The following is a 27,578-nucleotide window of genomic DNA, read 5'->3' as shown; positions in this document are numbered from 1 at the left end:
GCTTTAGAACAACAATGATATAATGGAAAGATTGGTACGTATGTAACCTGACTACGTAACCTAATGTTTAATAATGCAGCTCTTTGACTATGTTGCCGCCAGAAAATTAATCCGGCAGCACTAAGTTTCACCCTACAACTAGGCGGCAACGACCATTTGACAAAGCAAGGAACTCGCCACCTACCTAGAGCAGACAAGACACACTAAGTGTACACACAGACACGAAACCCGACATCACCTACACAACTATAGTATGAACTTATTAACTTAAAACACCAACTTAAATTAAACTAACTAAAATGATAAAAATACTTAGGGTTAGGCCCAAAAGGGAAGCTCAAACCCAAACCTTATTCCCAGAAGAGGAAACCGCCGACCATGCCAAGCTCCACCTTGCATCAGCACCTGTCGGAGAACCGCCCCATGCACCGCCCCTCATTCTTTGCTGGGTCTTTGCCTTCAATGGCCAAACGTCACTCTTGGCTAATCCACGTCCACTTGGATCGAAGCTAAACAACACCACCCATATCGGATCCGATACAATCCGATTCAGGCCTCCAAAGACCAACGGCAGCCGGATCGTCCACAAGCCAACGACGCTTACACCTCCCCCCGTGTGCCTAGCGAAGCAAACACCAAAGCTCAAGTGACCTCTCCTCCTCCTCCTCATAACCACACACTATCCCAAACATATCTCAGACTATAGAGATCAGCAGACACTCCGGAACCAAGTAGAGCCTGTCCGACAACGACAAGAGCATGCCACCGAACAGGACTCAACACCACATGTCGTTGTTCTCATGCGGCTAGGGTTTTTCTCTCTTTTCTTCGTTCCTTTTCCCTTTTAGTTTTTTTTTTAAAGTGAGTTTCCAACTTTGAAATTTGAGTGTAAGATGTGCAGAGAGCTTATGGTTCTTTCTTTTTGTTCTTCTTTTAAGATTGTGTTTGTGTTCATCAGTAACAAATTTAAGGTCTTTTAGCATTTTGCCATTTTCATACTATTACATTGATTTGGCTTTAGTTTCATTTAGATGAAAATTTCATATCTATATTTGCTCCAGTGATTAATATTGTTTGAACTTTCTTATCATTTCCCAATCAATGTGATGGTTAAGTGTGGTTAGGGAACGATTGAAAGCAACTAGTGTTCTGTGCCATGTAAAGAACATTTTTTTCCTTTAACATGTATTTAACTAGAAGTACTTGGAACTTCTTAAGCAAAGAAAAATGCCTTACAATAACCTATCATTCTACTTTAAAACAGTCAAATACGATGTATATGGCTAGTTGATTTAGACAAGATATAAGTAGGCAAAGAAAAATGCATCACTAGAAATGATCATATTTCTTATCTTGTATTGGACCCTGGTCATGTGTCTCAGTTAGGGGGTTGTATTGTATATAAATTTGTGTAGATTTATTTTAATTGACAGATTTTTTAGAAACTCCACGGAATCTTTAAAAAGTACATAGACTTTCATAGAATTATCAAAATCACTTATTTCAACCACAAACTTTAGACTGATATCTACTGACTTTTATTAATTCGTGAAATCCAGATAATTGATATTGATACTCTCATAAATTTCTCGGTACTCATAAAAAAATTGAAACTACTTGTTATTTAGTTTTGAAAATAACGAATGGTAACTGAATAGTGTGCAACTACAAGTCCATGGCTCCATGATAATTTGCTTCATTCACGGGTGCATCCTAAGTATCTAGGTTGGCCCTATGAGTTTTATGACACCTCGTAGGTGCTATTGGATGGGGATTAATGCATCCTAGAAAATTTTATACAAAATATTTTTTTAAACAAATTTATTGGTTGTGTCTATTATAAAAATACAAAGTCATTAGAGAATCTCAATTATTTAATAAAATTTAAAAGAAACCCTTCAAAATTAATCTATCGACAAATAGGGACTAAAGAAATGGAAGTAATTAAATTGTTCAGAAAGTTTCAAGCTAAAGACGTCGGTGTTCATGACACATTGATATGATCATTATTCTCTTTTCTCTTTACGTACTTCTTTTATCGTCATTGTTTTTATTGTTAGCATTTAACATGTGTTCACATATGATAATGAGGTTTTAATAAGTGTAAAGATACAAGGTAAGAACATAATATAAAGAAGAATAAAACAATCATGAGATCATATGAATAAACATGGGCATAAACATGTTAGGCTGTAGGAAAAAGAATCGGTAAAGAAAAGACAAAAATAAAATAAAGATAAATGGTGGAGAATGAACGTTTTAAAATACTATGATAAAGTCCATGAGAAAGTCCATGAAAATCTTTGGTCTAAAGCTAGACAATTTTTAGATTGTGGTGTGTATAATTAACATTACAAAGTCCATAAGATTTCATGAGTTTATAATTCCATAAGTATAAATGATATTTTGAATACCTACAGAATTCTATTCATTTTTAAAAGTCTGTAGGTACTTCATAGATTTTATAATGACTTTTAAAACTCATAATTGATAATTAAAAGTCTATATTGAATACAGTTAAACTTTTGAATTTCATTGATTTCTTTAAAACTCCCATTAATTCTATATACAATACACCCTCCTTAAATTTGAATGAATACGTATGGATTCTTATATGCTATTTTCCTATTATATATATTGCCTAAATAAAAGCTTATAAAAAATTATATTTTACTAGCATAGTTTGATAATTCTATTTTGATACACAGACTCAGTTTCATTGAAGCTTCAAACTACTAAGGTTATGGTTCAAATCAAGAAGATTCTTGCTAGCTAGGTTGAAGTTTGAATAGGTCGGAACAAGTTATGGTGAGATTTTCGGGTAAATGATTGAATTCGGGTATAGTATCGTTGCTCTCTCTGGGACTCTGGTAGTAAAAAATTATGATATGTTTCAACCTTTGATAGAGAGCCATCAACTTCTCTGTAAATTGTCTATTATAAACTTGAAGTTTAGATTTTATATAATTCCAATAACTTCTCTATGTCCTTTTCCCTGTGGGGATTCGTTCATCTTCCTCGGCAATGTGATTCTTGGCGTAGGACTTGTTATGGTAGAGTTAGAGATACGTTCTACGTTTAGGGTTCAGGATCGGAGGCAAAAACATACCGAGATCTGAGATACTCTTATGATCGATGTTCGAGAAAATGAGGTACCAATCTTGTTAAGACGTACCCAAACGTGGGATACCGTACGAACGATTTGTCATTGAGACAAAGTGCAAAGATGGAATCAGGCGAGTTCAAAACACTTTTAGAGAAGCTACCAAAGTAAACCAAATCCAGTAAATGAGTGTGAATATTTGGATGCTGTGTGTTATTACCTGTGAGCGTCACAAGACCTATACCATCCACAATGCTTAAATGTGTGGATGTCTATAACTAGTTCTAATACCAGAGAGAATATTCTCTGAATTGTTATTATAGCAAATACTTTTCATAACCACATAATCCTGATCTGTTCCAAGTCCAACTAGCCAAGTTGGCCACAGAGTAACGCACTAGAAACATAGAACAAGATTGATGATGAGATGTAGTCACCAACCACTGATGAAATGATATATGAAAAAGGAAAAATAACAGAGATCACTCATCACTTTGGTGAGCATGCATATTTGCGATGGAGATCTTGACAGGTTATACAATCTTCAACTCCTAATTTAGAAAAAAAGAGCTTCGATCAGCAGTGTTCCTAATTTGTGAGACACGCTGGTCCTTTAGCCTAGCCTAGTCTCAATGGTGTGGTATGAACTATGAAGGACTGATCCAAATATATAGTAATATTTGAATTTGTTAGACGAATTTATGGTATATATTGTTTGTTTAGTATGAATATGGAAGATTTAGTTTAGAAATTCTTTCATATAATCATCATTTACGACACTTCCATGTGGAAATCTGATGTAAATTAGTCTCCTTTTATTTTTGAATAAGTAGGAGAATGCAAATTAGACAATGGTATATTGATTAAAAGTTAAAGTACAACATGAACCATCTTCGTAATGCCACTCATTGCTTCCGGCCTTCTCTATTTCGCCATCAAAATCCTTGGAGCTCCGTTGTATTCGCCGACGGTTTTCCATTCTCTTTTCCTGGTCTCTCGGTTTCCGATACTGACTGGGGATGACGTCGTCGGAGTTTTTTAGGCTACGTGTTCAGGCTGCTCGATCTGAAGATTTGGGTGTTTAGAGCCTTGTCGTTGACTGTGATTCCTAGTGGTTCTTATATTTGGTTTTGTTGGCTTCACTTGTGATTTAGATTGGCTTCGAACTCTGCGCCTTAGAGTTTTTTCTTATGAAGATTGAACATGAGACAAGATTCGACTAATCTCGTTTCATGTTCAACTCTTTAAACTCGGGATGAAATCAGAACGGGACATATTTAATAATTTTATCCCGGAAGCCGAAATTAAAGCGGTTAAAACAAAACATCACCAAAAGACCAAGCAATATAACCAAGTACAAACTGTATTAGTTCCCAATGAAATGGGAGACATGATTAATTACCTAATCTTAAACTCCGTGCTGACAATATCATTTTTCATGTAGAAATGTAAAGCTCCCCTCTGATAAATTTTCATCGTCAAAGTACCCTTCCCTTTTATGAGTTTTCAAACCTTGCGCCGTTTTGGCGGCCAAATTCTCAATGACGAGTCCACCACCGCCACCTTGGCTCAAATCATCCAAACCTACGCAAAAACCAAGCAGCTAAACAAAGGCAAACACCTCCACGCTCACCTCCTCCGCACTCACTACCCACTATGCCTCTTCCTCACCAACCACCTCCTCAACATGTACTCCAAATGCGCCCACCCCGATTACGCCCTCAAACTCTTCGACCAAATGCCTCAAAGAAACTTGGTTTCCTGGACCGCCATGGTAACCGGGTTCTCTCAGAACTCGAGGTTCTCCGAGAGCTTCCAGGCCTTTTCCCAGATGATAAGAGCCGGGGAGAGCCCGACCCAGTTCGCATTTGCTAGTGTCATCAGAGGCTGTGTGGTTCTTGGGTCGGTTGGGATAGGGAGGCAGCTGCATTGTCTTGCATTGAAGATGGGCTTGGGTTGTGAGCTGTTTGTGGGGAGTAACTTGGCGGATATGTATTCCAAATGTGGGGTGATGGTTGAGGCTTGCAGGGTTTTTGAGGAGATGCCGAGTAAGGATGCTGTGTCGTGGACTTCGATGATTGATGGGTATGCCAAGAGTGGGGAGTTTGAGGCGGCTTTGGTGAGTTATAAGAGGATGATTAGTGATGAGATTGGTGTGGATAAGTATGTTGTTTCTAGTGCATTGAGTGCCTGTTGTGGATTGAGGGATTGTCAGTATGGAAAGTGTGTTCATTCGACGGCTGTGAAGTTGGGGTTAGAAGTAGATGTTGCTGTGGGAAATGCTCTGGTTGATATGTACTCGAAATCAGGAGATATGGAGAGTGCTTCAAATGTGTTTCAGATTGACCCCGGGAGGAGAAATATTGTGTCGTATTCGTCTCTGATCAATGGTTATGTCGAGATGGATGAAGTCGAGAAGGCTTTTAGTGTGTTTGTTGACTTACAGAGGGAGGGAGTTGAGCCTAATCAGTTCACTTTCTCGAGCTTGATCAAGGCCTGTGCTAACCAAGCTGCACTTGAACAAGGGATCCAGCTTCATGCGCAGGTGGTCAAGTTTAATTTTGGTAGAGACGATTTTGTGGTTTCGGTTCTTGTTGATATGTATGGGAAATGTGGGTTACTTGATCGTTCAATACAAGTATTTAACGAGATAGGCACTCCGAGTGAAGTGGCGTGGAATTCATTGCTTAGTGTATTTGCAGTTCATGGCTTGGGAAATGATGCCTTGAGAACTTTCAGTAGATTGGTCCAAGCAGGAGTTAAACCAAATGCAATAACATTTATCAGTCTTTTAACAGGGTGTAGTCATTCTGGATTGGTGGAGGAAGGTTTGAAGTACTTTCACTCTATGGAGAAAACATACGGAATAGTACCTCGAGCTGGACATTACTCCTGCGTTATTGATTTACTTGGCCGGGCTGGAAGGCTTCAAGAGGCTGAAGAATTCATAAACAGTATGCCAATGCAGCCAAATGCTTTCGGTTGGTGCTCTTTTCTCGGTGCTTGCACAATTCATGGCGATAAAGAGAGGGGCAAACTGGCAGCGGAGAAATTGATACGACTTGAACCTGAGAATAGCGGAGCACATGTTTTGCTTTCAACTCTACATGCAAAGGAGCAAAAATGGGAGGATTTCAGAAGTGTGAGGAAGATGATGAAAGACAGCAGCATGAAGAAATTACCCGGTTATAGTTGGGTTGACGTAGGAAACAAAACACACACGTTTGGAGCAGAGGATTGGTCTCATCCTCAGAAAAAAGAAATATATGAGAAACTTGATAGTCTTCTTTGTGAGATAAAGAAAGCTGGATATGTTCCAAAAACAGATCTTGTTCTGCATGATATGGATGAGAATTCAAAGGTAGAGCTTCTTCACCATCATAGTGAGAGGATAGCCCTTGCATTTGCACTGATAAGTATGCCTGCGGGAAAGCCAATTATTGTGAAGAAAAATATAAGGGTGTGCTTGGATTGTCATTCTGCAATCAAGTACATCTCCTTAGTTGTTGGAAGAGAGATTATAGTAAGGGATAATACTCGATTTCACCATTTCGCAGATGGGCTGTGTTCATGTGCAGATTACTGGTAAAAGTTTTGAAGGCCCAAGTTTTGTAGTAGAGTACAAAAATTATTTGCCTGTTTACCAAAGAGCCAGTTAGCCAAATAAATTTTTTTTTTAGCCAATTGGGTACAATAAGAATGAGAATGACTGAATGAGTAAAGGGGCTTCTAGGCTTTTGATTTAAAAGCATGTAGATGAAGACGAATAACCTGATATGAAGAAACTATTGTACATCATTTCTTTATGGATCACCAGGTTTGAAGGGAAGGACCAAGAACGCTGAATGTTACCCATCAATTAATTTAGCTTTTCAGAGATGTAAATGGCTTCTGATTCTGGGAGACAAAATTAAAGCTTATATTAAAATCAGAAATTATGTAAACAACGAAGATTTTTCACTGAAGGAAAGCCATGCATGCTTTTCTCCACAAGTTCGATCTCATTTCCTCAGATGGTAAACCTCACTCCTAGATGGAAAACCTCTATACACACCAATGGCTTTTATTCAGATATTCTGGGAACAAAAGGGAGCAGACATAATACTCAATCGAGTGTGCGTTAATATATGAAGGCTAGAAACCGCTACTAAGTACTACTTGAGGATCTATCATCTAGTATCTACAGCGGCGTACTTAAATCCTTAAATCCCTCCGGTTGATGCTGATGTGGTACTGAAGAGGCTGAAAGGCCTCAGACAAGGCACTCATGGGAAAGGAAGCATTTCAAACTCTTGGATAACGCGAGCGTCCTTTCTTCTTCAAGAAATCGGGAATCTCAACTGCACTACCTTCAGTGAAGGAGGAAGGTCTTCGATTGATTCCAAGAGTGATTTCTCCTTGTGCCTGCAATTTGATACTGTAATAAAAACGCCAAGGGAGATACATGGAGAAAGCGAGATAGAATCAGATTTGAGGAATACCTGGAGTGGTCTCCCATCACTTTCTTCTTGGCGTTTGAAACCAGTAGCAATTAGAGTGATGCTGACCTGAACGAAACCAAGACAGTTAGCATGCCACATAATTAGTTTTCATACTGAATGGACACCAGATACTAGACCAATCAGGAAATATAGCTTTTATTCGCTTAAAAAAATGCCTTTAGATGCACGTATGCAATTCCTTCATTGCCGCTCTATACTTGGTACTACTTTTCCTGGCCGCCAGTAGGATATCAGAAATAAGGGACCATGTAAAAGCATATACTGTACCTGATGGGGTTCTTTTCCTCGTCAGGATTTTAAAAATGGTTCGATGACTTGTATGTTGAAAAAAGTATGTTTTAAATAATTATTAGAAGACCTCATCCAACAGTTGATTTTTTGAAATCCTAATGGAATCCTCAGAAGTACTCATACATCAAGTGGATTTTATTTTTCTTATTTGTTATTACTGATTTAGTAAGATACAAAGGTACCAAGGGTAGGATTGCAGACTTCAGAAAAAGCAACAACACTTACTTGACCAGTGAGTGATGGATCTGTCACTGCTCCAAATATTAGATTTGCTGTTGGATCTACCAGATCATATATAACCTCAGCTGCAGCATTTACCTATGAGAACACCCATCATTACAGTTTAGCAGAAAAGCAATATTCAAATATCTCATATCAACTGTGAATTACACCACTAATTTAAGAATTCAGTAGATGGGATAATCATATTGGAAATTAGAAAGTTCTGGAAAGAAAGTCGTATGCCAATCAGAAGAAATGGTACCTCATAGAGTGTCAAATCAGTTCCACCAGTTATATTCCAGACAATTCCAGTAGCTCTCTCTATACCAATATCTAATAAAGGTGATTGAATGGCATTTAACGCAGCATCTCTTGCCCTTGTCTTCCCTAAGGACGAAAAGAAAAACACAAAGACAGTTACCTACTTGCATCTTTAATTTACAAGGGGTGAAATGAGTCGCACAAAGATTTAGGGTCTGGTGAAATGAACTTCTAACACCAAAAGACCACAAGTCAGCCACATGGCAAATCTATTCATAGTACAGAACTATAGATAACTGAGTGGACATGTTAGATAGCAGAAGTGCACAATGCATCTAGAGATGGCATCGGTTACCACGTTCAATGTTAAACATGTTAATTAAGTAAGAATTTTAATATCACCCATATTCATAAGTGATAACAAGCACACTACAAATCCCATGACATGGAGACTGCAACCTACATATGTTAAACCATTTCCAACACTAACATGTCACTTTCGGTTTATAACAAATATATATATTTAAAAAAAACAGCCAAAGGCACTTCCTCATTTTTGTACGCATCCAGTAGCCCATTAATTGAACATTTCTCTAAGCTTACCATGTAGCTTATTGAGGACCAATTACCTACATGTTCAAATCTAACAAACTTGGGATAAACCGAGAAGTTTTTGATGCCATCATAACACTTCTCACAAGGTTAGACACAATGATGTCATCATGGGATGCTATGGCAATTGGGTTCCAGCAAAATCACGTTTAACATTCTAAGTAAAGCTTCTGAATATGGCGTAATATTAGAACTGTGTACATCCTATTTCATTGATGAGAAATTACCAGTTGCAGTTCCTATCCCCATCAATGAAGAACCTGCGTTTGCCATTATAGCCCTTACATCAGCGAAGTCAACATTTACCAGCCCCGGGATCTGCAATAAGGTAAAGACTATCAACTAGTGTAATAAAATAGGACAGGAAACTACTAATGGTCCACTAAGCAATTATAGAAATAGATTGATCTAAAGATGATGTTCCGAGAATATACCAATGCACTTCTCATACACTCAGGTTATCGATACAAGAAGTTTGTGATATACGATCATACTGTCACTATATTCACAACCCAGTAGCAGCTATAGAAAGATAAAATCTAACTTATCAGAAGAGTATCAAGTAATTATACAGAACTACTGGTGCCCTCAGGATGTACAAATGAGGGAAAGCATTGAGTCACCTATCTTAGAATCTATCAAGTACTTCTAAAAACAATTCACCGTTCATCATTCACTCTCATTTTCCATTTAAAATTTTGTTTGCTATTCTTTATGTGTCCAATCATACTCTACTTATCATCAAGATAAAGTTCATAATTGCAACATTATCAACAATCACATACCGTGATTATATCAGAGATACCACGAACACCTTGGCGTAGAATATCATCAGCTAGATTAAATGCCTCTGTTACAGGGGTAGACTGGGAAACTGCAGTCAACAACTTGTCATTTGGAATGACTATCAGTGTGTCGACATTCTCTCTCAAAGCTGCAATGCCTTCCTGAGCTTGAACTGCCCTTTTTCGTCCCTCAAAAGAGAAAGAGGTGGTCACAACACCAACTGTCAATATGCCCATTGATTTTGCAACACCTGCAACTACAGGAGCACCACCAGTGCCAGTTCCTCCTCCCATTCCAGCCTGCATGTAATTCAGTGTCAAATGCAGAATGGATTTAATAAGTTTGATAACGGCACAAAGTGCCTAAGGTTGGGAATAAAGAACAGTGAAACAGCACAGAATGGAGCTTACCGTAACGAATACCATGTCTGACCCATATAGTGCTTCTTCAATGGATTCCCTGCTTTCTTTGGCAGCATTCATACCAACATCTGGGTTTCCACCAGCACCAAGACCCCTGGTAAGCTCTTGACCGATTTGTAAGCGGTTCTCAGGAAATACAGGCGACATTCTCATGGCTTGGACATCAGTGTTAACAATCCAGAATTCCACTCCCTTCATTGCACTCTCAATCATACGATTGACTGCATTTGACCCTCCACCACCAACACCAATAACTTTAATCTTTGCCTCATTGTAACTATTTGGAGAAGATTTCTCACTCAAGCTCTCACTCGCACTCCCACCGGAATTATCTTTCCTCAAATGGCTGGTCGTATTATTGCCCTCACCTCTAAGCATAGAAACTTCAGGGTGTAGATTCAGAAAAGGGTCCTTATTTGGATACGAACCCGCACTGTGAGAGTTAGCTGAGCACTTAAACTGACGCAAACTCGACTTATGGACAGCACCCACAAACCCAAACTTGCCTTCAGGCAGCATTCTCGCACTTTTAACTCTTTCCAAGTGCTTCTCCACCAACACTCTACCTCCAACTCTTGTCAGGACCCCAACCGGGTTCCGAGTATCCGAAAAATTAAAATGTGTCGCTGCATACGTCGCCATCCCACAGTGGCAAAACTCGAAACCACAGACTCAACAAAGTAATAAAATGGCAATACTTCCAGAAACCCAACCGCCTCAATCTTCCAATCCCCACCACAATTCAACACCTGTTACAGAAACCCAGACAGTTCTAAGAACCACACAACATAACAGATTCATAAAATGTCAAAACTGGACTAAAAGCATCATCAGAGAGATACCCACTAACCTAAACAGTACGCATTACAGTACCCAAATTCAATTTGAACCAAAAACAAAAGACAAGCAGCAATTACACAAAATCCAATGCAAACATGAAGTAAAAGCTAAGAACAAAATCAGACCCACCAAGCAGAAATGCAGAACAAACAAGAAAGAGGAAAGAGGGCAAGAGAGAAGGGTACCTAGAAATCTGAAAGAGAGAGCTACAAAAATAGAGGCAACAAAATCCCCAAAGGGGTGTGTGTGGAATTTGGGGTTTTAGACAACTGAAAACCTTGGAAACAGTCGGTGAGGCTTGGACTGGTGAAAGTGGTGATGATAATGAAATGAGGAAATTAAACACGAAGATCTAGTGAAATAGCGATTGGGGGTGACTTAGGGAAAACATGTGGGCTCCCTTGAGAAAACAACATCATGTTGTTAGTGATTTGTGAACACCAAGTCATAAACCCCTTATCGTTCGGGTGAACTGAAGGGTTTTAGATAGAGCTTCCAAAACCAAATGTGAGCTATTTGGGCTTCCCACATTTTGTCAGCAAATTGAGCCCAAATAAGGCTACATCCCTTAGACCTGTATAACCTGTCTTTGAATGACTCTGAAGTTTTTTAGAGCGAGAGAGAGATGTTTCAAATATTATAATATGAATCTTTAAAGCTTCAGCCTCTGAAATCTCAGGCAAACCATCTACTGATCTACCTCATGTTAGCATGTCACTATGGCCTGGCCAGCATAACTCACCATGCTTCTAGTGTTGCTGGTGATACAAGAAGACATTGTATAAGAACAACACTGACCCATCTGCTAAACGACCTTAAACAAACAGCAATTACAGCATAGAGGGAGATGACCCAAACAATGATAGAACTGCACATATCCAAACGCCGGTTAATTCATAAATCCTTTCTTCGAAAACCATCAGATCTAGGAACGGATCCACACAAATGCTAGCAAAGTGAGGTTACATGGCACACAGCCTCTATACATTTACCCCAAAACTGTCAACTACAATACAAAACATGAGCATATTTACTAAACAGAAAGTGAACTTCAAATGTTATAAGAGTTGCCTACTGATGAGTGATGACCATAAATCTAAAGACACCTTCAGCAAGATGTGAAGTGCAGTAAGCAAAAGATAGGTTCGGTAAAACCAAGTTAGGATCACCAGATGGTGATATTCACTGCCATTATCACCAGAAGGTGATAGCTTCAGCGCACATTATCACCAGAAGGTGATTGTCGCATCATTCCATAGGGTAGAAAAGTATCACCAGATGGCGATAACTACTGTAGGAGGTCTAATGTGTCCATCTCCTTGTCTCCTCACCGCATCGACATCAAAGTTCGAACCTTTCTTTCCCTCTCTGCCTTCTTCGCACTTGGGGTCCTCTTCAGCCTCTGAAGTTCATCCAACACCACCTTCTCAACTTTGTCAATTGAGTTCAGCAGCTTCTTCTGTGGTGTCACAAAATCTCCCTCATCAGGCTGATTGGCCACTTCCAGCAGAATTTTCTGCACTTTAAGGACAGAAGGAGGTGGGCGAGGTCTCTTCTTAATGGTTGAAGGAGTAGCAGTGAAAACTTGAGGTTTCTGAGATGGAACTTGACCCTCTAGAGTTTGACCATTCTCCTCAGCCAAGCGAGCTCTTCTCCTCTCAATGGCCTAGATAGAAAGTACACAATGTAAGGCACTTATTAAACATATGCAAGTTCAGGAGATTAATTTCAAACTACAGTATGATGGTAAATCATATTATGCAAATTAATAATGGATATTTTTTTAACTGACAACACAGAACCAAAAGGTATGTTTCATACAGTGCAATTATGAACCAAATAAATAGTAATGACAACACAGAACCAAACCGTATGTTTCATACAGTGCAAATTTTTTAACTGACAACACAGAACCAAAGGGTATATTTCATATAGTGCAATTATGAACCAAATAAATAGTAATGAGACGTAAAGCTTCACCACTTCTATACATGGTACCTTGGAAATATTTGTATTGAGGAAGAAAATGCCAAACAAAGGACCGACACTAAAGAGAGACATAACAAAAGAACAATTAAAATTTACTTGAAAACAACATTACTTGTTTTAAAACAGTAAACAACAGCACTAGAGGCAAGTTTGATAATGAAGTCAGTAGAGGCAAAGAGGGAAACAGAGTCAATTGAAAACCTAACCCACTAAAGCTGAGAAGCACATCACAAACAGACCACAACATCAATACAACATAACTCTTTGATCTATAACCCATAAAAAAAAAACAAGTGGTAAGTGGTAACCTATGAATCACTGCCCAATATAGGGCATGCTTACTAGCCAAAAAACAATAGATGACTCCAATAAGACTCTCGATCAACAAACCAATTGAACCCTACAAAGTATCAAGACCATTGAACTCAGTGAGACTTTGTTGAACAGACAATGAAACAGCAATACGTGACATAATTCACTACAAGTGTTAGACCCCTTAAGTAAAACTAAGTCTACTTCACAGAACCAAACGGCAATACATGAATCACTAAAATTTAGAACACTGAGAAGCCCAATAATCAAAGACCCATATATCAAATCGCAACATGAAGATGGATTATGTTTTGGGCTTATATTTATGTTAATCAAACAGCAGAATGTGACATGACCCACTACAGGTACTAGACAAACTAAGATTTCCATTAAACCCCTTGCTAAAACTGAGTTGTTGGAGTCCGATTAATGAACAACTGCAAATATAGCACTGCTGGTTTGATGATGATCATATGTAATCAAATTGTTCAATTTACCAACCAAAATAAATGAAAATAAAGAACACCGCATTAAACATGTCTAACCAATTATCAAGATTTGGGGCTTTAGGGATTATCATATCCCCTAAAATTCACAAGCCATAAGCTAAACTAATTAAACCCATAACTCAGAGAGTGATCCTTACCCTAGTAATAGCAGTTATGTCACGGAGAGGGGTTCTTGGGTACCAATAAGGTAGCACACTGTTCGATCCCTGGCCCCGTCTCCGGCTAAAACTCCCGACCGGCGGCGTATTCTCTCTGGCGGGTGTCACCACCCCTAAACCACTTCGACCACGCCTGATTCCGGTCCCCGGAGTCCTCAAACTGCTCGGTGCTACTCTACCACTAGTCCCCCAAATCCCTAGCGGCCTCCGAATTGCCGCCGGCGCCGCCATGAACCTCGCCGGCCCGGGTCTCTCGTCAACAAGAATCCTGACGCCGCCGGACCGCCTCTGAGCAAAGGCCTCGGCGATGTCGAACGGCCTCACCAATCTGAATCGCGACTCCGCCGGCATGTTTGATCTGAAAAATAAAAAAATCAAATCAAGATTAGCTCTCTAGTTTTCAAGAAAACGAAAACTCTCCGTCAGAACTAGGGCTGACCCAAACCGCCGGAGGCGAAACCGTCACCGGAAAATTGAAACTCAACGGCGAGTGACTCAGATCGATGTGGGCGAAGAAGAAACAAGAATCGAAGAGTTTGAATACCTGAATTAGGGTTGAGCTAGGGTTTCTGAGCTATTCTTTCTTCCTTGAGAGAGAGAGAGAGGATTTGAAAAGTGAGAAATGAGCGGTACTACAATCCCTAACGATCCCAAATCTCAAATTTTTGGCACGTGTGAGGGTCGTTTTCGTTCTGTCGATTCAAATTTGGCTACTAGCGCGATTCAAATCCTCACCGTCGATTGTTTTGTAAAAATCGGAAATAGACGTTGATAGATTGACACGTGCTATTTTGGGACGTCCTATCCACCCAAATCCCAGGATTTCCCACGTGCCTCTAATGCGACCCAAATATTTTCATGATTAGAAAATGAGCGGGATCAGATTACGGCGGAAGCCGTGTCCTGTTTTTATGTGAGTAATGCTTATTAGAAGAACCTTAGAAGGAAGGAAGTAGAAGCAGAAAAAGAAAGATGACAGGGCAGCCTCAAGAAATTAAAAAGAAAAAAGGAAAATTTTGATAAAAAAAAACATAATTATCGAACATAAATTAGTTTTTCGGCCCCATTTAGTGTATAATTAGCCTTCATATGCGTATGATGCGTGCGTGTGCATATAATTATCTATTCATTTATTTTGTTGCAAGTATCAATAAGACATTGCATTATTAAGAAAATCTCGCCAGTTAGAGGATAATTTTAGTATCTTTTTGAACACTAATGGTTATTTTAAACAATAAACAGATTCATACTTGATAAAAGAAGAGTATGCGTGTGTGAATATGCCGCCTTAAAAGTCAATTTGACCGAATTACATTCGTAGAGAGTATCTATCGTTTTTATACACTTAATGAATGTTTTTGTTGCAAGTATACATGGTTTGTTTTTAAATAATCTAGAGTTAATAAAGTCTCCTTTGATCTGGGGAGAATTTTGATGATAAAGGGACTTGGTTAGAAATCTATATTCTTGCAAATCAACAGTGCATTTTTCTTTATCCTCCATACCAACAATAAACAATTGAAATGCTTAAACAAATAACAAACCAAACTAGGGCTCATCAGCGGGCCTGGTTGGGTTTGGCCCGGCATGTTCATGGCGGGTTTGGATCGGGTCGGGCCGAATTTTATTGCGTTTTTTTTAAATAGCAGGCTGGGCTTTTATAAAAAGTTTATAATCCAAGCCCGTCCATATAAAGTGGGTCTTGCGATCTTTTACGGGCAGGGCCGAATAGCCCACCATGGATCCAGACGGGCCAGACTTTGTTTATAAATAAATTTTTATCATACTAATTTTTTTTTTGGACAACTCGAGTTTAAAATTTGGTTGATTGACATCAGTAAATGTAATCGGTATATATATTTAGGGACCCCGTAAAAATTTCGTTCATTTTAGACATGGTTTGACCATTTGTACATATGGTCAACTAAAAAAATAGGCGTTTTGAAATATTAAAACCCCATTGACCGGGGTTTTTACCAAATGGATTTTCTCAGTGCGACCGCGCACGATCGCTGACAAAAATTAGGTGATTCAGATATGCAAACGGCTTTCATTGTTCGCATCTTGGTAATGAGTCCTCGCTCAGAGCATATTAGTGATGTTTTTAGTTTATCAGCAATTCCGATGGTCAAATAAGGTCCGAATTGGATAAAAATTTTAAAGGTCATTAAATATATATATCGATCACATTGGCTGGTGTCAATCGATCCCGAGAAGTTTCCTTCATATAGTCGTTTCATAATGCGATAGTTGTATTCTAAACCTAATATAAAGGTTATGATACATTAGTGGACACTTCGGCGATCGATAACTCCAGATCGAAATATAGTCGATCGACACCAATAGATGTGATAGATATATATATTTAGGGACCTCGTAAAAATTTCGTCCGTTTTAGATATGGTTTGACCGTCCGCACTTACGGCCAACCAAAAAATAAGTGTTTTGACATATTTAACCCCAATTGACCGGGGCTTTACCAAATGGGTTTTCTTGGTGCAACCACACACGATTGGTGACAAAAAATAAGTGATTTCAGATATGCAAATGGCTTTCAGCATTCGGATCTTGGCACTGAGTCATCCCTTAGGTCATATTAGTGGTGTTTTTGGTTTACCGGAAATTTCAACGGTTAAACGAGGTCTGAATTGGATAAAATTTTTACAGTGTCATTAAATATATATACCGATCACATCGGATGTTGTAGATTGATCTCGAGAAGTTTTCTTCATATAGTCGCTTCATAATGCAATAGTTTTATTCTATATCAAATATAAAAGTTATGATACATTAGTAGACACTTCAGCGATCGATAACTCCAGTTCAATATGGTCAATCGACACCAATAAATGTGATCGGTATATATATTTAACCGTTGTGGACACGTTTAACCGTCTGTACCTACGGTTAATAAAAAAATAGTCATTTTGACATATTAAAACCTCATTAACCGAGGCTTTGCCAAATGGATTTCCTCGGTGCGACCGCACACAGTTGGTGACAAAAAATAGGTGATTTTCATATATGCAAATAGCTTTTGGCTTTTGGCTTTCGGCTTTCAGCGTTCACATCTTAGTAATGGATATTCTCTTATGACATATTAGTGGTATTTTTGGTAAACCGGAAATTCCAACGGTGAAATGAGGTCTAAATTGGATGAAATTTTTATAAAGTCACTAAATATATATATATATATATATATATATATATCGATCATATCGGCTGGTATCGATCGATCCCGAAAAGTTTAATTCATATAGTCGCTTCATAATGCGATATTTTTATTCTAAACCTAATATAAATGTTATGATACATTAGTGGACATTTCGGTGATCAACAACTCCAGTTCGAAATATGGTCAATCAACACCAGCAGATGTGATCGGTATATATATTTAAGGACCCCGTAAAATTTTTATCCCTTTTAGACATTGTTTAACCGTCTGTACATACGGTTAACAAAAAAAAACGTTTTGACATATTAAAACCCCATTGAAAAAATAGACTGTAATCAATAGTGGCTACTGCAAATATGTATGTATTCCAAATATGTATCAGTTGTATTCGTCACTATTTTGAAATTTTTATTCTTGTTTTTTTTTTCTCTCTTTTAATTACGAAAAATTTACTTCATTAATAGAGATATGTATTGATATTTATTATGGTAGTATTATTTAACATATTAGCATATATATAATGATATTATTTGTATATAAGTAATATAACTATGTATCATATAGTTACGGGCTTTCACGGGCCGGGCTTGGCGGGCTTTCGACGAGCCGGGCTGAGTTTTTCACCCCTAAACTAAGCCCAGCTCTCTACCCACCGGGTCGGGCCTATAGCAGACTTTTATGCGGGCTGGGCCAGGCTTTAGGCCCATCGGGCTTGCAAGTCTCTATCGGGCCATTTGATCCGCGGGTTTAATGATGAGGCCTAAACCAAACCTATTAACTTGCTTATTTTGATGCGTCAAGTCACCCAAACCAAGGCGTCAAGTATGGTGTTGAACAATTTATCCATGGGAACCTGCAAAATATAAGTTGTTCAGGCTTGGAGCTTTATTAGCACAATATGGTTACCAAAATAATAAAGACATACATGAAATTTACCTTACGAGATCACATTAATTATCTGGAAGGAAGTAATATCTTCTTATACACCACATTTATAGTGAAAACCCCTTCTTCGCCTTAATGAGGCTTCCCTAACCAAAATGTTTTGTAGCCTTTGATACTCATCTTGATAAAGCCACTTATAATTGTCTGTGACTGAATACATGTTCAGGAAGATAAATATCCACATTCGGTGTTGTTAAGGCCAAAGATTTGTTGATGATGAGGGCAAAACTCAACTTTATAGGAAACTGCTTCCTTATCAACACAAAAGGGTAACATTCATATATTCATCAATATTTTTAGGTTCCTTTTTTATTTTTTGAAGCATATAAAGTCCAAAATGTTTTCATTAAGTCCACTTTAGTCATCTGTTTTCTTGTACTTGATCTTCAATCTACAATTGAAAGTAGGAATATAAGATTGCTACTGATTCAAAAACTAATTGAGGTAAACTTTGAAAACGTACCAACACATTTGACATTTTTTTTATCGCAATAGTCGTGCTCCAATTAGTGCTTAAATTACGAACATTACATTGCATGTAGAACTATAACAAACATACAACATCAATGACCAGAGCTTCAAAATGACAATAGGTTCATAAGGAACCAAAAAAATTCAAGTTTCATTAAAAAGTGAGAATTCACATGTTCATAAGGAACCAAATGCAATTTAAGTTTCATTAAAATTTTCAGGGTTTAATAGCTGAAATTTAGTACCTTATCGAGCAAAGACGTATATACGTTGCATTCTTCTCCTTGTGGTACATGATAACATTGTTATTAGGTATAACAAATTGGAAAAGAAATAAGATAATGATATAATTTTCTTGATACATTAAGGTACGACATTGATACCTAATTCGTTGTACTTTTCTCTTTGTTTGTCTAATGTAAGAAATCGAATGAGACATCAACTCTTGATGTGCATTTTCATACCGATGACTGTGGGAATCACATATAAATACAGTTAAATACCTTTTTCTTTGGAAAATTTAATGTAAGAGAAGAAAAAAACTTGCTGTTCTTTTTTTTTTCTTGTTCCACTCTTTCATAATAACTTTACTAAGATCATGATTGTTCATCTTTATTGATATTCCCATTAGCCAAGCAGGGCACAGATTGAGACATATTTTCGTTTTTCATACTGTCTTGCGCCACCTGATTGAATACAACGAAACACTTCTGTTAATGTGTCCTACAAACCAATGAAAATGAGCACTTAAATATTTAGCTCCAAATAAAATTAAGGTTCGAAGTAGAAAATGTGATAGCTAACTTCTATATCTCCGTACTTTTCGTTATATCTCCGTACTTTTCGTTCTCTCTTGCTTTTGTGCTTGATAATATGCATATCTTCTTGCCAACGTTTGTCCTCGTTGTAAGTATGTCATCATTAGTTTGTCCTCGTTGGATTACATATCATATTTCCTCCCTTGTAAAAACTAAAACTAAAAATGAAACAACATATTTAGATTTGTAAAAGGTAGGAAGCATCTTAACAACTATGCAGATTTGTATAAATGTGTCATGATAGTACTGCCCATTCAATTCACTCATTGATCTAACAGGAAAGAAGACATTAAGATAATCATTATGCAGCAAACTCTACTTATAAACTCTGTCTCTATATAGAAGTTTGCTATCACACGATCAAAATATAAATGAAAGGAATCAAACGAACGTAAATCATATTCTTGGTGGCACGAAAAGTAGATGAAACACCTTGGGGGAACAATAACGATGGAAAAGGAGAGGGACTTACTTGAAACGTAAGGAGTTAATCATCTCTTCAACATACTTGCACAAAGAAAAAGAAACTATATCTAGTCGGGCAATTGTTTTCGACAACACTAATGCCTTAACAATAAATCAATTGATATATAAATCCCTTACAGTCCTAAGTGCCGTGAAACTCCCTAAACAAAGCAGTATGGCATGGAGCAACTCATTTGTGAAGAATTGGTAAAATTAAAAAAGAAAAAGAAAGAGATGACAATTAATGATTATGAAAGTATACACCTGGATATTGGAATGGAAGTAGACCAACAGAGAATAAAATCAACAACCTAATCAACAAAATAAAAAAGGTTCACCCTGAGACGAAGAGCACCGATTTGGATATTAAGACTTCATGTGGATCAGACGGAAGATGAACAATTACATAAATCCCTATCATTTCAGATCGTCATTCCTTATTCAATCAACCATAGAGGCACTCATAACTCAGAAGCAATGCTACACGACAAAGAAAACTTTTTTATATTCATTGTCTTTAGAAGAGTTTTACCATACTGCTCCTTTTGGGTTTTTTTTAGCACGATTTATTTTTGTCTGGGCATGAGTATTATAGGAAATTCGAAAATTTGTTGACACCAAAATCATATATGACTTGTACATGGATAATAATTTACGACGAAGATTAGCCATAAAAACGATCTTTATAAGTCCAAGTTTCACATAGATAACATCCAAAGTTTAAATTAATTATCGCCTTAGGCTCCTACACTCGATCTCAAGGGCCTGGCACTCCGTAAGGTCATCTTTCTCCTAAGTCTTCTATAGGGTTTTCGTTGTTAAGAGTTTAAGACAATGACATCTCATCTTGTATTTGCAATAACGAATTTTATAGTGAATGCATATGTAAAATATGTATACACCTCAAAGTTGTTTCGAGTGAACACTCAACTACTTCATGCCTTCATCAACTCTTAATTGCAAGTACTATATATCTCTATTGTACTAAATCGGATACTCTTACAACTAAACTTGTTGCGATGTCATTTTATCAATGGTTTCGCATTATTACATACCACAAAATGATCATACCCAACAATTTGTAGTGAAGAGGCTGCCATACTATATTTGCTACTGATCTTCTTGTTTCTGCATCTTACATCACGAGCAAAGGATCGAAAAATCTAGAACAGTAGAATACTATGACATGGAGTTCTAGTTGAAAGTGTACATTGAACTAGCAACTAGATTAGGCAATAGAAACATGATTAAGAAAATGTTGATACCAAAACAAAACCGTATATACTCACTACGTACCTATACCATCTCCTGCAGGATGATAGTTTTCCTACCGATCATTATATTTTGATAATTCTAATCACACCTACTGCTAAATATTGGCTAAAAGTAAAATCCAAGATGATAATGGAATGATGAAATCAAACAAAGACTATGGCAGTAAGCCTTACGACCTTGAGACTTTGCGAGTTACACCTGCTGTCAAAATTGTTCATTTTTTTCTACATTGATGCTTTCTTTGGGGTCCTAGAATGATCATAAAGAACAATTGAACAATTAACTTCTCGACCTTCTAAAATCTAAATGCAGGTGAGAATTTGATAAAAACAAGTACACCTGAAATCTCAGGCAAACCATCTACCTCACCACCCTCATGGAAGTATGTCACAAAGGCCTGCCCAGCACAACTCACCATGCTTTTCGTGTCGCTGGTAAAACATGGAACATTGCACAAGAACAACACTAATGAGACCCATCCGCTAAATGATGTTAAACAAACAGCATAGTGGGAGTTTATAGCACTCCATATATTCTAAAAGCCAGTTTACTCAGAGATTTTTGCTTCCACAACCATCATCTTTAGGATAAGATCCAAACAAATGCTACAACAGTGGAGTTAAATGGCCCTACAGCGTCTATATACAAATTCCCAGAACTTGATCAACTACAATATAGACTAATTGGTTCTGGTGAAGCATAGTGACGACTACTCTAAACTAATTCAACCAGAAAAAGAACTGGAGCAGTAACTTTGGCACTGATGAGTGATGACACTGATTGTAAAGACACTTTCAGCAAGACGTGAAGTGCAATCAGCAATGATAAGTTGGCTAAAACCAGAAGGTGATATTCACTGCCTAATTTCACCAGAGGGTGATAGCTTTACCGCATCATTATCACCAGAAGGTGATAGCTTCACTGCATCATTATCAACAGAAGGTGCTTGTAATCATCACTGCATAGTGTATAAAAGTATCACCAGAAGGTGATAACTATTCTGTAAAGGGTCTTCCTTTTCCAAACTTCTTCTCTCCTTAACGCATTGACATTAAGGTTCGAACCTTTCTTTCCCTCTCTGCCTTCTTAGCACTTGGGGTCCTCTTCAGCCTCTGAAGTTCTTCCAACACCCTCTTCTCAACTTTGTCGATTGAGTTCAACAACTTCTTCTGTGGTGTCAAGAAATCTCCCTCATCAGGCTGGTTGGCAACCTCTAGCAGAATTTTGTGCACTTTAAGAACAGAAGGAGGCGGGCAAGGTCTCTTTTTAATGGTTGAAGGAGTGGCAGCAAGAACTTGATGCTCAGGTGGAGCATCCTGAAGTTGCAAGGAAGGAAGTTGACCCTCTCCAGATTCCCCATTCTCATCAGCCAATCGAGCTCTTCTCCTCTCAATGGCCTAATAGAAAGTACATAGTGTAAGGCAATGCAAGTTCAGGAAATTAATTTCACAAAATGATTGTAAATCATATTATGCAAATAGATAGCAGATGCCAAACTTCATAACTGACAACACAGAACCGAAAGGTATGCTTCATTTGGTACAATTATGAACCAAATTATAGTAATGAGAAACAAACTTCACCAACTATTTCACATGGTCCCTTGGAAATACTTATATCGAGGAAGAAAATGTCAAGCAAAGGAATGACACTAAAGAGACACATAACAAAAGAAAGAGTGGAGTTTAGTAGAAAATCACATTACCTGTTTAAAACACTAAACAACAGCACTAAAAACAAGTCTATAATGAAGGTGTGTGATAATGATAAATGACACTACTTGTTTCATAACTTTACAAGGCTGCAAAGAGGGGAGATTGATGAACACTACTTGTTTCATAACTTTATAAGACTGCAAAGAGGGAACATGGTTAGTTGAAAAACTAACCCACTAAACCTGAGAAGCACATATACGCAACATCAATACAATAGAACTCTGACTGAGACCCCGATCAAAGAAAAACCAAGTGGTGACCTATGAATCACTGCCAATATAGGCCTGGGACATGAAATGACTCCAATCATACAATTGATCAACAAACCAATTGAACCCAACAAAGTATCGAGACCATACAGAAAAACGTGACATGATTAAGTACAGGTGCAAGACACTTGAATTTTCCATCAAAAAAACTGAAACACATTATTCAATAAATACTGCAAGTATTGAACACAGAACCAAATGGCAATATATGAAACAGTGATAAGTATAAAACAATGTAAAGCCTAATAATCAAAGACCCATATATCGATTAGCAAACAAGAAGCTTGATTAAGTTTTGGGCTTATATCTATGGCAACCAAACAGCATAATGTGACATAAATCACTACACGTATAACACAAACTCAGATTTCCATCAAACCAATTAAAGAACACTGCAATTAACATCAAAGTATCGAACCAATTATCAAAATTTGGCGCTCATTCCCTTAGATTCTTCAAGCAATAAAGCTAAACTAATCAAACCAAGAACTCGGAGAGTGATCCTCACCCTAGTGATCGCAGTTATATCACGGAGAGGGGTTCTTGGGTACCAAGAAGGTAGCACACTGTTCGATCCACTTCCCCGTCTCCGGCTAGACCCTCCGGCCGGCGGCGTATTCTCTCTGGCGGGAGTCACCGTCCCTAAAGCACTTCGCCCACGCCCGATTCCGGTCCCTGGAGTCCTCAAACTGCTCGGCGCAACAACACCACCTCTGGCCCAAATCCCTAACGGCCTCTGAGCCACCGGAGTCCCCGCTGGCTCGGGACGCTCGTCGACGAGAATGCCGACGCCGCCAGAGCGCCTCTGAGCAAAGGCCTCGGCGATGTCGAACTGCCTCTCCAGCCTGAATCGCGACTCTGCCGGCATCTTGATCGATCTGAAAACCAAAAATTCAGATGAAGAAAAGAAAGAAACACACTCAGTACAAAGATTATAAGACCTTGATTCATTACACCACCGGAAGAAGCAAAGATTAAAGACGTTAATTACCTGAATTAGGACTAATCTAGGGTTTGGGTGAGGCTTTGTTTTAGCTCTTTTGAGAGAGAAAGAGAGAGAGGCTTGGGATTTAGAGGTCGAAAGAGGATTTTGAAAGTGAGAAATGAGCGGTATTATAATCCGAAACCCCAAATGTTTCGCACGTGTGAAGAGTCGGTTACGATCTGCGAATTCAAATTTAGTTCCGAGCGGGATTCAAATCCGGCGTTGATTGAAACATAGACGTTAATTAGATTAACCCGAGTGTTAAAACCACGGTTAGGTTTAGTTAACCATGGGGTAACAGATTGGGCCGGCACGTGTTGATCTATGCCACGCCACGTGGGAAGTGAAAGTGTGGATGCAACAAGTCTTTGGTGTGAAATGACGGAACTAGCCTCAGTGGCTCTTATACGCTTGGCTGGGAAGAGAATTTGATCGTCGTAGAGAAATTTTAGGAAGGCGGTGGTGTGGCGATGGCTTCGCAGATTGCGGCGGCGGCGGGGAGGACGGTGACGGCGGCGAGGAAGCAAGCGGTGAGCTTGACGGAGGCGGCGGCGTCTAGGATACGGCAGCTGCTGGAGCAGCGGCAACAGCCGTATCTGAAGCTTGGGGTCAAGTCGCGTGGCTGCAACGGGTTGTCGTATACTCTGAATTACGCCGGTGAGGCTTGACGGCCGGGTTTATGTGCTCGGATTTTGGTTTTGATGATTGTGATGTTGATAGCTTTTGTTAATTTGTGGTGGATTTGTAGATGATAAAGGAAAGTTCGACGAGTTGGTTGAAGATAAAGGCGTGAAGATATTGATCGATCCAAAGGCTCTGATGCATGTGATTGGAACCAAGATGGATTTTGTTGATGACAAACTCAGGTTAGCCTCGTTGCTCAATTCGTTTGTGGTTGATTACAAATTGAGATACACAAGTTGCTCATTTATTATTATTGAGGATTAAGAAATTGCGGTTTGGTTTCGTTGATATGCTTAGTTAGTTTACTTTTTAGTATAGAGAAAACTGGGTTGGAGGTGATTAATGATTTCGTGTGGTAGAAATGAAATAGCTGGTGCAAAGAGTCAGAAGACATTGGTACGTGCAAAGCAAAGACTTCAGGCATCAGACTTGAGAGTTTTAGAGGGGGTGAAAATGCCGGTGTGCTGTTGCTGGGATTATTGGTTAGGGTATTCTTGTTTGTCATGACTTTACGTCATCTTTAGTTTGTTACCATCTGGTTGGCTACTGGGAATTTTTTTATTAGGAATTCAATTCAATGATATAATGAAAAATGGACCTTCGGTTTCATTTTTATATCTGTAGTGAGTATGGTCAAGCCTTGAGAGAATCCGGTTAACGTTTTCAGCTTGTTTGTGTAAGTATCCTGCTAAACTTTTCGGGGAAGTATAATCTATTGGAAATCCACCAAGCCAATTTGGCGTTCCAGGATTAACCTGATTCTCATGCATATGGCTTTAGTTTCACGATGTCTAAAAAAGAGTGAGAGTCGATAAACAATTTAACATTTTTCATCTGATACAGAGGCTTATAGAGTTTCATGTTAACTTTGATTCAGTTTCTATGTAACCAGTCAGAAATATCTGAATGATGCTAAAGAAGCATGTAAATATGCCAAGATGTTCAATTGACTGTCCCCTGCTATTGCCATTATTGATGGGTATACAGAGTGAGATGTTCAATGCTGCTCATGCTCTATCTGTTAGTTGTAGGACTACTTATTTCTGACTAGGTTTCAGGTTTTCTCGACATAATCTTAAAAACTCTTGGACAGATGAGCGGTGTTATGTTAAGACCCTAAACCCTAAGATGAGCTAGAAAAATCCCTTGAACATGCCATGAATTTCATATAAAAGTAAAAGTTAATTACCTGATCCCTTGGAGTTTGAAAGTTGGAGTCCTTAGCAGTACTAATTAACCTGAATTGTTGGTCATCCACTGTTACCTTTCCTCTTAGGTTTATGTTTTCTCAGCTTGATATGTCAATATCTTGAGCAACGTAGGGAATAAGCTGGTTCAATCGTTTTTGGTTGGCAAGTATGTAAACCTTGATTATACCTTGTGGTGATTTGCTGAAAAGTACAACTGATTTGGAGTTTAACTACCCATAGGTCTGTTAAATCTTTTAACTACGAGATTGTGGTGAAAGGGTGTATGATTAAACCCATAAATCTCTAAAGCAATATATCACAATTTGATGTTGACCACAAAATTTTGGTGGATGACAAGCTGAATTGGTGTTCTTGATAAACTGGGATTGGTTGCAAAATGTATGATTTAAATATTGGATGTTGGATTTTTTATTTACACTATAGCTGCTAAGCTTTGTGGTGACAACCACCGCTGCCTGCGATATCATAGCTTGCATAAGGGGTTTGCTTTTTCTGGCCAAGGATGTATATACTTGTGCCTCCACAGATTCTTTGTCAAATACAATGCATTCAAGCCGGGTCAATTAGGACAGCAGAATCTGTTCCATGTTAGTTCACCAAACTGTAGATCCTTAAGCAACAGGCTGAACTTATGTTGTTTCATAGCATTGGTTTCATTAGAGAGGAGTACATTATCCTCACGATCACCACAAATTCCAGGTTTTCTGTCAGCAACCCAAACTGTGCAGCACTTCTTCCCACTTCTTAGCAGGTTTTGTGCCCCAATCACATTAGATGTGGACTGTTGTGATTCTAAGAGTGTTCATTATTCCCCATTCACATTAGTAGCATATTGTTGTGCTGATCAAATATGATCACCTAGTGTGCATTAATCTCAATGTTAGGAGAGCCAATGTGGGCATATTCACAGCAAACGTCAAATTAAGATGGACTCAGTAGTCATTATGGTGGTTTAGACCGAATAAAATAGTATATATATTCTGGACATTGGACTAGTCTGCGTTAAAAGTGAGATGAATCGATTCCTTGTTTGTTTGATAAAAGCTTTTGAATGTTATCAGTATTTTGAGTATTTTCCTTGCTTGATAAGGGGTTTGTACTGGTTTAAATGAAAGTTGATGATCTCAAGTTATGTTTTCCCTTCCTCATTTGTTCACACTAAGGTTTTTGTTTTGGCAGGTCTGAGTTTATATTTATCAATCCCAACTCAAAAGGACAATGCGGCTGTGGTGAATCTTTCATGACAACTGGTAGTACTGGAGCTACTAAGCAGAGCAGCTCCTAAGCAATTATGGCCAACTTGCGATGAGCGAAATACTTTGACTAACAACTTTTGTCCTGTTGGTGGCATGTGATAATCACCGCCGAAATAGTTCTCAAATTCATCATCTTTGTAAACAAGTTGATTCCAGGTGTTAACATATACCAGTAGTATTTGTGCTTATTGAATTGTATGAAACTTCTGTTATTGTACATGTAAAAGCTGCGGACTGTCGGAGTTGTCATATGTAAACATCTCCTATTCTCCTTCTAAAAACAAAAGAAAGAATCAAAATTC

The 27,578-nt window shown here is 38.3% G+C and overlaps 5 protein-coding genes across 5 annotated transcripts; 2 read left to right on the top strand and 3 right to left on the bottom strand.

Moving 5' to 3' along the window:
- The first annotated feature begins 4,531 nt into the window (after window positions 1-4,531).
- Window positions 4,532-6,998, top strand: LOC126798869 (putative pentatricopeptide repeat-containing protein At5g52630). The gene has a single exon (XM_050525945.1). The coding sequence runs from the start codon at window positions 4,602-4,604 to the stop codon at window positions 6,690-6,692; it is 2,091 nt and encodes a 696-aa protein (XP_050381902.1). The 5' UTR covers window positions 4,532-4,601; the 3' UTR covers window positions 6,693-6,998.
- Window positions 6,999-7,004: 6 nt separating this feature from the next.
- On the bottom strand, window positions 7,005-11,459 carry LOC126798870 (cell division protein FtsZ homolog 2-2, chloroplastic). The gene is made up of 8 exons (XM_050525946.1): window positions 11,225-11,459; window positions 10,188-10,948; window positions 9,777-10,076; window positions 9,219-9,309; window positions 8,381-8,505; window positions 8,122-8,214; window positions 7,585-7,650; window positions 7,005-7,507 (listed from the first exon to the last, which is right to left on the bottom strand). The coding sequence occupies exons 2-8, from the start codon at window positions 10,839-10,841 to the stop codon at window positions 7,388-7,390; spliced, it is 1,449 nt and encodes a 482-aa protein (XP_050381903.1). The 5' UTR covers window positions 10,842-10,948; window positions 11,225-11,459; the 3' UTR covers window positions 7,005-7,387.
- Window positions 11,460-11,923: 464 nt separating this feature from the next.
- On the bottom strand, window positions 11,924-14,615 carry LOC126799642 (protein POLYCHOME-like). Its single transcript, XM_050526882.1, has 3 exons — window positions 14,552-14,615; window positions 13,987-14,365; window positions 11,924-12,705 (listed from the first exon to the last, which is right to left on the bottom strand). The coding sequence occupies exons 2-3, from the start codon at window positions 14,356-14,358 to the stop codon at window positions 12,367-12,369; spliced, it is 711 nt and encodes a 236-aa protein (XP_050382839.1). The 5' UTR covers window positions 14,359-14,365; window positions 14,552-14,615; the 3' UTR covers window positions 11,924-12,366.
- Window positions 14,616-21,770: 7,155 nt separating this feature from the next.
- Window positions 21,771-24,212, bottom strand: LOC126799753 (protein POLYCHOME-like). The gene is made up of 3 exons (XM_050527019.1): window positions 24,132-24,212; window positions 23,649-24,018; window positions 21,771-22,553 (listed from the first exon to the last, which is right to left on the bottom strand). Exons 2-3 carry the CDS (start codon window positions 24,006-24,008, stop codon window positions 22,194-22,196), a joined length of 720 nt encoding a protein of 239 aa, XP_050382976.1. The 5' UTR covers window positions 24,009-24,018; window positions 24,132-24,212; the 3' UTR covers window positions 21,771-22,193.
- Window positions 24,213-24,573: 361 nt separating this feature from the next.
- LOC126799201 (iron-sulfur assembly protein IscA-like 1, mitochondrial) lies at window positions 24,574-27,488 on the top strand. Its single transcript, XM_050526352.1, has 3 exons — window positions 24,574-24,782; window positions 24,874-24,991; window positions 27,200-27,488. The coding sequence occupies exons 1-3, from the start codon at window positions 24,596-24,598 to the stop codon at window positions 27,303-27,305; spliced, it is 411 nt and encodes a 136-aa protein (XP_050382309.1). The 5' UTR covers window positions 24,574-24,595; the 3' UTR covers window positions 27,306-27,488.
- Window positions 27,489-27,578: the final 90 nt, after the last annotated feature.

Source organism: Argentina anserina, chromosome 6 (genome assembly GCF_933775445.1).
Source record: "Argentina anserina chromosome 6, drPotAnse1.1, whole genome shotgun sequence".
Lineage (NCBI taxonomy): Eukaryota > Viridiplantae > Streptophyta > Magnoliopsida > Rosales > Rosaceae > Argentina > Argentina anserina.
The sequence above is the reverse complement of the archived record's forward strand: the minus strand, read 5'-3'. Positions and strand labels throughout refer to the sequence as shown.

Excerpts from the sequence above, each read along its gene's own strand:
- LOC126798869 (XM_050525945.1), top strand. The coding sequence starts at position 4,602 with ATGAGTTTTCAAACCTTGCGCCGTTTTGGCGGCCAAATTCTCAATGAC.
- LOC126798870 (XM_050525946.1), bottom strand. The coding sequence starts at position 10,841 with ATGGCGACGTATGCAGCGACACATTTTAATTTTTCGGATACTCGGAAC. Across the intron at positions 9,310-9,776 it reads GTATCTCTGATATAATCACG|ATCCCGGGGCTGGTAAATGT; the intron begins GTATGTGATTGT and ends ACCTTATTGCAG. Across the intron at positions 7,651-8,121 it reads ATCCATCACTCACTGGTCAA|GTCAGCATCACTCTAATTGC; the intron begins GTAAGTGTTGTT and ends GGTTTCGTTCAG.
- LOC126799642 (XM_050526882.1), bottom strand. The coding sequence starts at position 14,358 with ATGCCGGCGGAGTCGCGATTCAGATTGGTGAGGCCGTTCGACATCGCC. Across the intron at positions 12,706-13,986 it reads ACATAACTGCTATTACTAGG|GCCATTGAGAGGAGAAGAGC; the intron begins GTAAGGATCACT and ends CTTTCTATCTAG.
- LOC126799753 (XM_050527019.1), bottom strand. The coding sequence starts at position 24,008 with ATGCCGGCAGAGTCGCGATTCAGGCTGGAGAGGCAGTTCGACATCGCC. Across the intron at positions 22,554-23,648 it reads ATATAACTGCGATCACTAGG|GCCATTGAGAGGAGAAGAGC; the intron begins GTGAGGATCACT and ends ACTTTCTATTAG.
- LOC126799201 (XM_050526352.1), top strand. The coding sequence starts at position 24,596 with ATGGCTTCGCAGATTGCGGCGGCGGCGGGGAGGACGGTGACGGCGGCG. Across the intron at positions 24,783-24,873 it reads GTATACTCTGAATTACGCCG|ATGATAAAGGAAAGTTCGAC; the intron begins GTGAGGCTTGAC and ends GTGGATTTGTAG. Across the intron at positions 24,992-27,199 it reads TTTGTTGATGACAAACTCAG|GTCTGAGTTTATATTTATCA; the intron begins GTTAGCCTCGTT and ends TTGTTTTGGCAG.